General features: G+C 58.9%; 1 protein-coding gene across 8 annotated transcripts in view; it reads right to left on the bottom strand.

The window, feature by feature from the left end:
* Positions 1 to 12104, bottom strand: part of SLC38A10 (solute carrier family 38 member 10) — a 47675-nt gene that overhangs the window by 7072 nt on the left and 28499 nt on the right. For 5 of the 8 annotated variants that reach the window (XM_047707937.1, XM_047707939.1, XM_047707943.1 and 2 more), the window contains one exon: positions 5048 to 5219. In XM_047707937.1, the coding sequence (XP_047563893.1) occupies positions 5048 to 5219 (172 nt within the window). The remainder of the gene's footprint in view (positions 1 to 5047; positions 5220 to 12104) is intronic. The other 3 variants (XM_047707936.1, XM_047707941.1, XM_047707942.1) reach the window with 1 other exon arrangement.

Below are 12104 nucleotides of genomic sequence, written 5' to 3'. Positions count from 1 at the left end.
TAGGAAGCGGTCACCATTAAAAAATTGGCAAATGGGGCAAAAACTAAACAACCTGGGAAAAGAAACTTTAAAAATCCATCATTTTACCGTAGAGGTTGGAAGCACACTCTTGTTCCCCATCACAGGACATGAGCTGCCCAGAGAAGGGCTGACTACTGTCCTCCATGGGCAGCAGGGCTGCTGGCCGGGGGGTGATGTCATGGTGTCCTGTTCGGACAGGGCCCTGCTGGTCCCAAAGGAGAGGAAATTATTATGCAGGTCGACTGGACTGGCGAGCCCGGGGCAGTGCCCTCACTCATGTGGGCGCCAGGAGGCAGCTGGGGGACAGTGCCCTCGCCAGACCAGTGCAGGGACGGGGCCCTGCCAGGTGGCAGGCTCGCAGGCAGACTCTGGACTCTACAGTTGAACCAAGGGGCTGATAACAGTAAGCGGGTGACCATCGCTCGAGCAGATGAAAACACCCTGGTCTCTGTCACACAATTCACCCCTTCCCAGAGGCCCTGTGCTCAAACAGGAGTCACCGTAAATCAAGGCGTCTATCTCGTGGATCACAAAGTTAAGAAAAAGTTTTGTTAGGGGCACTTGGGTAGCTCCGTCAGTTAAGCGTCTGCCTATGGCTCGGGTCATGGTCCCAGGGTCCTGGGATCGAGCCCCACATCGGGCTCCCTGCTCAGCGAGGGGTCTGCTTCTCCCTCTGCTGCTTCTCCCTCTGCTGCTGCTCCCCCTGCTCCTGCTCTCTCTCTGATGAACAAAATCTTTTTTTTTTTTAAAGATTCTATTTTTAGTTATTTACTTGACAGACAAGAGATCACAAGTAGGCAGAGAGGCAGGCAGAGAGAAAGCGAGAAGCCGGCGCCCCGCTGAGCAGAGAGCCCAACGCGGGACTCGATCCCAGGACCCTGGGATCACGACCTGAGCCAAAGGCAGAGGCCCAACCCACTGAGCCACCCAGGCGCCCCACAAAATCTTTAAAAAAGAAAGAAAAGGGGCCAGAAGAGAAAGGAAAAACACAAGAAAAGAAAACAAGCTGCTAAGCCATCACAAGACCAAGTCACCTACGTGTGGCTGTCTCAGCAGGGACTGAGGCAAGTCCCCCATGAAAGCAGGGGCAGCCTGATGGGCTGGGCTGAGGGGACCCCCGTATGGGCGGCAGGACGGCGGGGACCTGAAGCAGCGAGGAGTCTCCCGCCAGGGCCCTTGGACAGAGCTGCGTGGGCACCCAGCTTCACAGCAAGGCCAAGACACCTTGGGGCTCCCGCACCCCCAGCCGCGCCTCCAGCCTCCAGCATCCCGGTCCACAGCAACGACCGGCACACCCTGGGCGGGAACTGGGCTCTCGGCCGCAGACAGCCGGTAATGCCTCCCAGCGTAGCGAACCAAACACAACCCCCAGAACAAGCGACTGAGGAGCTGACCATGCCCAGCAGGCAGCTAGGGCCGCGGACGGGCCCGGAGCAGATGGGCACCTCGCTCACCTTCGGGGTCGTTGCCAGGTCCCAGCAACCACAGATGACCCAGGAAAGACCCAGGACGGTCCCGGGTCCGTGCCTCATTCTGCCAGGCGGTGGGAGACCCTGCCTGGGGCGGGTCTGGCTTTCAGAGGAACCAGGCCGCATGGTGACAAGGGACCTACTCACCCGCCTGATGGAGTGAGAGGCTGGAAGTGCCCTGAGACATGCCGACGGACGGTTCCCCACCAGGCTCTCCTTCCCAGGGCCCAGCTTGGGGATCAAGTCTTCAATTCCAGCTCAGCAGGACAGACCCTGTGCTCTGGGCTGTCTTTGGAATCGGGGATGTGGCGGCAGCGGGGGTCAGGGGGTCACAACCTCTACACCAAGGACTTCTGCGCTCGAGCACCTGGGCTAGAGGTGCCTGCTCTAGAGGTGGGCGGCCGGCATCGAGCAGCCTCTCTCCGGGGACCCAGGGCTCAGTTAAGTCAGCAAGCACCGAAACAAAGGGACTGCTCCTATCACACCTGAGCCCACAGATGGGTCCGTGTCACCCGGAGAAACTCCGATTCAGGAGACACGTGGGACCCCAGGGCCATGCACTTGTAAGGCAAGAGCTGAGAGCCAGGCCCGGCACTTAAGTGACTTTCCTGACCCTCGAGGTGGCCATGAGAGTGGGTCGGGGAGTGCTGACTCCTGAAGCCCGCTCTGCTGGGCGTGGCTGGCACAGGCAGGCTTGACCGCTGTATCCTCGCATCTTTCCAAGCACACAGGAGTCACCATGGCTCCCCAGACCCAAGCGTCCCAGCCAAGGGGCCACGGTGGCCCGAGCCTCACTCTTCACAGTCCCCTAGAGCCGGCAGGGCTCCCCACGGGCAGAGGAGGCGAGGCGCTCCCCGAGGGCCTCCGAGGGCAGGTCGGGGTCACTCAGGGCTGCACATGGGAGACAGCGGCCTCCCTGCCCCAGACAGCAGTGTGGCTGAGCTGGCAAAGTCACCTGGGAGGGCCCGAGTAACACACAGTGGGGTCAGGTGCCACAGCACAGAGGCCAATGAAAGCCGCTTTCAGCAAAGACTGGGAGGGCTGTGGTGGGACCGTCTGCCCCAGCTGAGGAGAGCAGAGCACGCCGGGCCCCCCGTCCCTCACACACGGCCTGGCATCTGTTGCAGAGTGCACATCCCGCCCACGTGCAGGAGTGAGTCCTCAGGAGAGCGAGTGCAGGGCAGGGGACCCTGCGGTGAACTCTCACACAGGCCTGTGGTCACCCTCTGCCACCTGCACCCACAGTCACAGCCAAGCTGCCCAGCCTTTAGCCTGCGCCGGCCTGAGCAGAGCCCCCATCCTGGTCTTCTGGTGTTTCTCCCACAGAGCAGAACCCGCACCCCTGCGGGGTGGCCAAGGGGGAGCGCGCGCACCAGGGGTGCTCTGACACCATGACACAGGCTGAGGACATGGAGTGGGGACGCTGCGGGGAAAGGAGGAGAGGGGACGGGGCTGCATTCAGAGGAGGGAGCCAAGCATGTTCTAGAACCCGACCTGACCCACTAGGCCCTGTGGGGTGCTCTCAGATAGGAGAGAAATGGTCTAATTAGCCTTTTTAACAGAGAATTGCCTCACAGGGCCCAGCAACCTCTTTCCTCCACGCTTGCCGCTGCTCACCACCCCAGCAAGCACGTGTCCCGGGCGCCGCTCTCCAAGAGTGCCAGGCCACGGGTCCCAGTCCCACATGTCCCCAGCAGGGCAGGATTGCCACCGTCTGCCCCGGAGCCGGCTCGGGGCTCTAAGGAAACCTGCACCATCCTGGCCTCTGCACCACCAGAGAGACCAGTAAAACCCCACTGCAGGCCGACAGGCCGAAGCCTGACAGGCGCGCACACGGCGCAGGCCCCAGCAGCCCCGGCTCCGCTTCAACGAGGCGACCCGTCAATTACGGGGGACGCCAGGCTGAGAAAAACGGAGAACGTGCTAAAAACAAATGGCGTGTGGCTCTGGGGGCGCGTGTTTTGTTACGGGCTCGCGGAAGCAATGGAAACCAGATGTGGCTGCGGCGGGCTCCAGGTGAGCTCGCGGCCCGGCTCTGCGACAGGCTGCGGCTGCTGGCACGGGCCGCAGACAGCGGGTGCGTAGTGCCGGGGGGACGGGCAGCCCGGAGCCAACCAATGCCAGGAACTCCCCGGGCGAGCCGGGAGCAACGGCACCAAGTCCACCTCGGCCGCAGCCATCCATGAAGCACAAGGCCAAGACGCCCGGCGGTGAGGGACCCAGCAGGGGCCGGTACAGGCCACCCGTGTCCCTCTCCAAGGGGACTTCCTCCATCCTAACTGCCAAATCCATGCAACTTGGCGTGGGACACTCAGGTGGCTTCTGACCACTCTGATCTGTTCCTCTGGGGAACCCCGCCATTCCCCGGGGCCCTCTCCGCAGGGACCCCAAAAGGGTAATCTTTCTGCCAGGCCATCCTCCCAAGAAGACAAAAGAGAGCACGGCCTGCTCCTCTGAGCCCCAGGAGAGGCTGTGCCCTCCAGGGGAGGCTGTGGGGGGCATGGACACCAGCTAGGGGCTTTCTAAGCCTGGGGACAGAGACAGCAACAAATCTAAGGGCCACGTGCCTTCCGCTGCTGGCAGGCCTGGGCGCCGAGGACCTAGAGCAAGTTCAACTCTTGCCAGGCTTTTGGGACCTTTTGTCGATCATGGTAGGCGGGGAGACCGGGCTCCTACTAGGGCAGGCACTCCTTAGCCATCACCATCAAAAGACACCCAAAACCCACGGGCAAATAGCACTGCTCCCCCCGAGGGGCGTCTCCCAGAAGGGCAGGCCGGGCAGCAGCCGGGCAGCAGCCGGGCAGAGCACCATCCGCGGTGGGGCCTATTTGTGGGGGAGGGGATCAGACGCGCACGGACACACCATGAGTGTGAATGCCTACAACCCAACCGTCCTCAGAGCAGAAGCCCCCAGAATGAAGCACACCCCTCCCCCCAGTACCCAAGTCTGATGCTACTCAGAGCTGCTGGGGGGTGAGGGGTGAGGAAGCCCTCCCAGCTCTGCCTGGGACGGCCAGAGACTCCAGGAACACTCTCCTCTCCCAACCGACTAAGGACACGATGGAGCCCCTTCTGCAGCCCAGAAAGCCACGCTCAGAAGCCACCCTGCACCCCGACGAGCACGGCCATGGGCGGGCCGTGCAGCCATATGGCAGCAGGCCTTCTGAGCTAGCCTGCAGGTGTAGAAGGCCGCGTGGGCCACCCCTCCCCACGGGCCGGTGGAACGGCAGCAAGTGGGGGGACATCAAACAAAGCCATGGGGCGTCGCTGACCTTGTCCAAGCAAAACCTGGCTTGAACCCTCATCCCCAAACCAGAGCAAGCAAACCTGATAACATGTACACACCTGCTTACCTGTCAGCGCGCCGAGCAGCGGGCCTGAGCTCTCCATCCTGCTGTCCCCCACAGGCAGGCGGCCGTTCCCGGCCCTACTCGACCAGTCAAACAGGACCAGGGTGGGTGAGACGGCGGGGAAGTACCGCTCGCTCGCGCGCTGTGACCCTGAGGCAGCGCTGCGGGGGCGCCCGGGAAAGCTGCGGGGCGGGGGCGTGTGCATACCTGGACGTTGCGTACCTGGGAGCCAAGCCGCCTCTGCCTTTACGATGCCCTCGGCCTCTTCAAGCCGGCCGGCCGGGGCGTCCTCGGCCAAGTCCACGGGGGCGTCCTCGCTCACGGACAGGGTAGTGTGTGTGCCGACCACCAGGACGCCCAGGCCAACCCAGAACACCAGCTGGACAAGACAAAGACCCAAGGGTCAAAGGGGTCGGGCGGTCCCTGAAGCCCTGCCCTGCGTAGGGGAGGAAGGGGCAGCAGGGCACAGCACGCAGCGCGAGGCTGTGGTCCTACTAGCCTGCCTGACCCCCATGCTGGCCACTAGGAGATGGGGGTCCCTAACTATCAACATGACCGAATCATCAGCCCAAACTGCCAGAGCCAGGCCGGCCCCGGAGGAAGGGGCAGGCTCTCTGCAGAGAGCGGACCGCCGCGCCCACTGGCCAGGCCTCCTGGAGAGCAGGAGCTGGACCTGCCTGCAACTGTGGCTGCTGAGGTAGGGCTTCCTGATGGCTCCGCCCAGAAGAGGAAGAATCTCAGGGCAGCGCCCTCCCCTAAGGGGGCACTTTGGCCTCCCGTGTCTCAGCCGACCGCTGTGCAGTGGGCCCAGGGTGCAGGTGGTCTGCCTCCCATGTCGTCCTGTGCGGGCCACGCCTGGAGCCACTGGCACAGATGGGGAGGCGGCTCCCCACCCCCCTTGAGCAGTGGGTGCCCAGTGGGGCTGCCCAGTGAGTCATGCTGCCCATGCCGCTGCCTGCTGAGGGTCCTCGCCCCTGAGCCCATCCTTCCCATGAGGGAGCCGGGCAGGTCACAAACGCAGCCCTCAGAGATTTGGGAGGACCAAGCCTGCCCTGTGTGACGCCGTCCCCTCCCGCAGTGTCTCCATGAAGACACGCACAAGCTGGCCCGACGGGCGCGGTTATCTCTGCGGCTATTTCTGCCCCGCGCCCGGCCTGCCAGGCTGTCCCCAGGGAGCAGGGACGCCCGGTCCTGTGGAGTCTGCAGGACATCCCCCAGCCAGGCCACCTGCCCCAAGAGCCAGGGAGACCCTGCCGCTCACCCCAGGCAGTCTCAGAGCCAGGATTCAAACCTTTTTCCCCAAGTCATGCTGACTTTAAAATGGACCAGTTAAAAAAGACCAGTGAGCCATCCCTGGGTCAAACCAGCCGGAGAAGGGGCACTCCTCAGAGGAACAGCTTCCACTCACAGAGGCGGGCGAGGCCGGGGGACAAAGCCTCCAGGACACGTCCATTTCTGCGCAGCCGCTCTGCGAACACTGCGCTGCCCCGGTGCTCACAGAGGCCAAGGACAGGCCATTCTCCCGAGGCCGGCCACACGTCAAGTAGGCCCTGGGGTGCCCCTCCAGCCTCCCACGGCTGGTGCAACAGGGCTACCCAAGGTTCACAGCGAGATCTGGGAAGCCACGGCGGCATCTGCAGACTCCACACCGCGCAGCATATGGTCAAGAGCTCCTGACTGTGACCATGCCCCTCCCCCCCAGTGTTTTCCTACAAGCTTGAGCACGCTCAGCGTTAGCACAGGACATCTTCCCCAGAAGGGAAGATTCGTGGGGCAGTGATGGTGTCCAGAAGTGACCGAGGTCATTTTAAAAGTTAAAAGAAAAGGACGCTTCAAATCCCCTGCATTTCATACTTCCCAACCAATAGCAGAAATGACCCTGCTGAAAAGCAACGAGAAGTTCTTCTCCTAACTCGGAGCCCACGGCACCAACAGGACAATGACCAGCAGTGGGTAATAGCTCCTGGCGTGAGCCACTCTGCGGCACCAGCGGCCGCTCGGGCAGGAGACCACTCTAGAGCAGCCCGAGGCCGGCACCCAGCCGGGGCCAGCCCGACAGGACGGGGACACAAAGCAGGAGGCGTCCCGCCCAGCCGGTCACTACACTATCTTCCTACCACATTGCTGAGCAGCCCCATGGGAGACTGCAATGGCAATATTTCACTCAGGACTCGGGATTTTTTCTTTTAACCCTGGGCTTCCTGGGCTAAAAGCAAAAACATCACAGATATCGCAGAATAAAAAAACATTAACTCCTTCAATACTGGAAGACCAAGAGCTTCCTGAAAAAGACCAAGAGCGCCTTAACGTAAGGCTGATTTAGAAAGAACGGCCTGCATGGAGCCCGGAAATTCCAGAAAAGAAACCAGCTCTACTAGGTCCCCCACACACCTGCCCTTGCCACCTGCCGGGACCTCCCATGCCCCCTCCTGTGGCGTGTGTCCTCCATCTCCAACCCGCTCCCACACCCGGTGGCAGCCCCCATGCCCCCTTTGCTGAGACCCCACTCGTCTCCCAACACACCGGCTCACCAGGCCGCTCTGGGCTCTGCGGGGCACCCACCAGCTGACCACGGGGCAGAGCATGGCAGCTGCAGGCCAGGCAGAGCCTCAGGAACCGGTCACTCACCCCGGCTCACCACCCTCATCGCTTCTCTGAAGAAACACCACAGGCCCATGAAACCCCCAGGCAGGGAAGCCAAAGCCACCCCGGCTGGAGAGCAGCCGTGACATTAATGCCACGCAGACTGTCAGCTGGGACACAGCGGGCTACAGTCCGCGGGGCAATGGCTCGTGCAGCGGCCGGGCTGCCGTCTCCCGGCAAGCACGGGGTGGAAGCAAGTCAGCCAGAGCCGGGCCAGGGGGAGGGCACAGGGGCCGTCCGGTCCCCAGGGGCAGCTGTAACAGCTACATGCTGACCACAGGCACAGACCTGAGTCCTACGAGGCCCCAGGATTTCCTGACCGGCGAGAGCTCCCAGGGCCCCCACTCCGCCACTGAGGTGTGGGAGGCTGGCTGCGGAATGTGTGCCGAAAGGGATGATCGCGAGCTCTCTGAAGTCCTGAATAAGGGATGCTGCCCCTGGAGAAGGGGCCAAGGTCTGTGCCATCTGGGCTGGCCACGGATAGACGATTGGGAGCTCCCTTGGAGCCTGCCTAGGGTGCAGGGGTGCCATGGCTTCAGGACGGGGGCAGGGGGTCAGCTGGGCCTGGAGCTCAACCTCACATCTGGCACCCCAAGCACAGCCCCTTCTGGGTCTAGCCCCGCATGAGTCCAACAGGACGAGGGCAGCGAGTGTGTCCGGTGTGCCAGCCTTGACTCCACAGTCCCCCGGCAGGGCCACCAGGAGGAGAAACAGTACTCTGAGGGCTTAGCCCAGGCTTGGCAAAACCCGGGGCTTGGCCTGGGGGCCACAAATACCACGGTGTCCCAGAGAACCCCTCAAGCCATGACATGCATGTAGCCTCCAGATCTGCTGAGGTTCCCAACTCAAAAGCAAAAAAGCACCCATGGGGCGAGGAAGCGCTCACACTCACTTCTCACACGGGAGCCTGTCTGAACACCACACGGGTTCACATGCCGCACCTCTTGATGAAACACACCTGGAGACGGGGGCTCTGGCCGCCGTGCAACCACATGCCCCGATTCGGGTCTCCGGGTCAGGGTGCACCCCACCCCCAGCCCCCAGATCCCAGCTGGAAGGCCTTGGGTGCCGGGCCCTGGTGGAGGTTGGATGGCGACTGGTGTGTGGCTCACTGTCTCCAAGTCTTGGTCTCATGTGTTCACCTACAGCCTTCCGAGGGCACAGCACCAGCCTGTGACCTGGGCAGCCCCCGCCCTCTCCTTGGGGCCCCACTGGCAGCTCCTGCTCCCCCTGCTGGCTTCCAGGCCGTGGCATGTCAATTCCCAACACCTCCATCCAGGTCCAGACTGGAGAGACCGTCCAATTTCTCAGATTCTCAAGGTAAAGAATGAACTCATGATGGCAGAGCAAGTTCCTTTTTGATGCACTAAGGGCACACTGTGTGTCACAGGCTCACTCCACCTACAAGGATGCTTCTCAGCACATTCCTCCTTTTGAGACTTTCTGCTGCCCAGTCCTGACATGTCCATCACCCACGCACCCTGTCCAGCTCTTCTCTAGGCCTGTGTCCAGTGAGCCCTCAGGCGAGCCGGGGGGAGTGGACCCTGGGCCTGGCACTGGGTCCACATTTTCCATGGGAGCAGCAGCCAGAGCTCTCGGGACAGAAGGGAGAAAGGAGCCAAGCAGGTGCCCTCCAGACCCGAGCTCTGTGTGCACCAAACTCTAGCCACATTGCCCAGTTTGTCCCTTGGAAGATTCATTTCCCTCAAAACAAAAGCTACCTACACAGCAGCACATACGAACAGAACGCCGCAGTCAGACGGTCCATCCCAAAACTGATGTGTGATACACGAGTCATCTGAGCACTGAGTCGGAGGGACAAACTTTACCATCGTCACAAACGGTTAACGCAATTCAATGTGTTTTTGGATTTCAAAACCAGAGCAAAGGAGGCACAGATGGACGCTCGTCTTAACACAGTTCCACGCGTGTTCACGTACGCCGTGTGGAGGCGTGTGGGCGTGCATGTTCGTTCCCATACACGCAGCCAAGGCCACACCAGGCTCGACAGTTCAACACCAGGGGCTCTCGCCGCGGAGTCAGGAGCCGGCCCGGTGGCCAGATGCGCAGGACACACGGATCAGGAAAGAGAAGCCCTAACAACTGGGAAGGAGGAGGTGGGATAGTCCAGAGGTGCTGTCAGACTGCAAGGCGGGAGGGCAAAGAGCAAGTCCGTGAAGTGGGCAGGGAAAAGCTGGCATTAGAGGAGCCTCGGAGATCTCCGAGGTGGTGATGCGGCCATCTCGCCGTCTGGGTGGTGCGGGCCGGGCCGGACCCCACCCCTGCAACCGCACGGAAGACTGCGAGGTACGCACTACAGATTCGCCAGAGTGCAGAGGTAACGACACTGTCCAGATTAATCTACGGCTTCGAAGAATTTGATGAGACCAAAGACACAAGAAGCCGGACTTCGCTCTACCAAGAGTCAGACCGGCTAACTCCAACGCGCCTCTGGAAGATGAACATGCAACGTATCCAGTAAAAGTGAGGAAGAGGGATCAGAATTCAAATGTTTCCCAAGCCGGGCACCTGGCTGGCTCAGTCAGTAAGTTGCAACTCCTGATTGCAGGGCCGCGGGTTCTAGCCCTACCCTGGATGTGGGGATTACTAAAAATAAATCAATAAAATTAAAAAAAAAAAAGTTGGATCCAAATTTTAAAAAGTTTCCAGAGCGATGCATCACAGAGCGGGGGGTGCTACCATGGCCACAGTGGCAAGCAGCACAGACGGCGGCACATTCGAACACAAGTCCCAAATCAGGTCCAAGTCCGCACGAGGTCTAGTACGAGAGCAGTAACACCACCCAGCAGTGACCCAGCCCCAGGGGCTGCCATCTACAGAAACTGCTTGGGTTCTTACCCTGAAATAAAACACAGACGATCAAGGATTTACATGAAAAACAATGAAGTCATGAAAGCCCTGGAACTGAAGAAAGAATTTTTAAAAAATCATATTGAAGAGGAAGGGCCTTTCTAACAATGACTTTTTCCCCCTGAAAGAGTCCGAGGGACTAAAACTCTGGGACTTAACAGAAAAACCTTTGCAATCTGAAGGCAGCGGCTGGTTAGTTTCCTCATGCCCTCAGGAGTTTCCCAAACTCACTAAAATCACCCAACTGGCAGACAACCTTGGCCACCCAGACCGCCGGTGAGACCCCAGACCATGGAGGTAAGCACAGAGGCCCCGTGAGGTCGGGCTCCTCCTGACCTGCGGTGCTGAGCAGCGGGCAGGAGAGCAGCAGCCTGGAGCTTGCGACGCTCAGGCAGGAGTCGGGGTTAGAGGGGAGGGGGAGGGGGTTCTTGAGCAGCCAGAACTCGGGCAGCCACCATCCTCATAGAAGGGCACCCACATTCTGCATGCAGTTCTCCCTAAGGTACATGGCAACTACACAGAGAGGTGCCCAGAGCAGCTGCCTGAGACAACAGAAGCTAAGCAGAGAATTTACCAATGTGAGGGCAAGGGCGTCTAGCTGAGTCCCTGGAAGGGCTGTGCCCTAGGAGTGAGGCAAACCAGGAACAGCCTCCCCTTAACTGAACACAGGCCTTCTGCCCTCCTCTGTCTGCTGGAAGACAGCATCATCGAGAACCTCTACCATTTCTCAAACACAATGGCCACCAACTACCAAGCATGCCAGAAGACAGGACCAAGTGACAGAAAACCAAGAGGCTGCGAAGGCTCAATAAAAAGAAATGTTGGCAATTTTAAAACGATAATAACATCTTGCCATGTTTAAAACATATATAAAATTAAAATACACAGAAACAATGGCACCACAGGCCAGAGGAGGGTAAATGGAAGCAAAACATCATGGATGCTTGGCTTGTCTGCGAATTGGTAAAACCAGCTCATAGTCAACTCTGATAAACCGAGGACCCATACTAAACTGCTCTGTACGACCATTAGAACAGAAATGTGCACCTCCAGCTAAAAGACAAATAAAACCTGAATACTTAAAATGTGTGATTTATCCAAGTCAGCAAGAAAGAAACAAACAAAAAAACAGATGGGACAAGTAAAAACAGAGTAAGATGGAAGCTTTAATCCCCCCAAAATCAGTAATTACATTCACTATAAAGAGTCTTAAATACTCCTATTAACAAATTGGATAAAAACAAAACGAAACAAAAGCCAACCATATGCCATTATCTGAGATACACCATAAGTATAAAGGCATAGAAGATCATGAAAGAAAAGACAAAAAACTTGTCCATGTAAATATAAATCCAAAACAAAGCTGGGTTAGTCACACTGTATCAGACAAGACCATTTTAAGGACAGAAGCATTTCAAAGATAAACAGAGACATTTCACAAGAAAAAGGGTCAGTTTAACAAGATGTAAGTGTCCTGAAACTGTATGCTCCTAATAACACAGCTTCAAGATAAAAAGCAAAGACTGATACAGCTAAAAGGAGAAATAAACAAATCCACAATTACAGTGAACTCGTTCTATCTTCCCCATAACTGATAAAGAAGATTAAAGAAACAGCAAGAACACGTGAAATCTGACCGTCGCAGTGAGTACAGCTGACCTAACCACACAGCTACCCGCGGCCCACGGCAGCCATCGGCGCAAACCATACACTGGACTGCAAGCAAGTCACAAACACGTCACAGGAGGAA

This window comes from Lutra lutra, chromosome 16, assembly GCF_902655055.1.
Source record: "Lutra lutra chromosome 16, mLutLut1.2, whole genome shotgun sequence".
NCBI lineage: Eukaryota > Metazoa > Chordata > Mammalia > Carnivora > Mustelidae > Lutra > Lutra lutra.
Note: the sequence above shows the minus strand (reverse complement) of the source record. Positions and strands in the feature narration are given on the sequence as shown.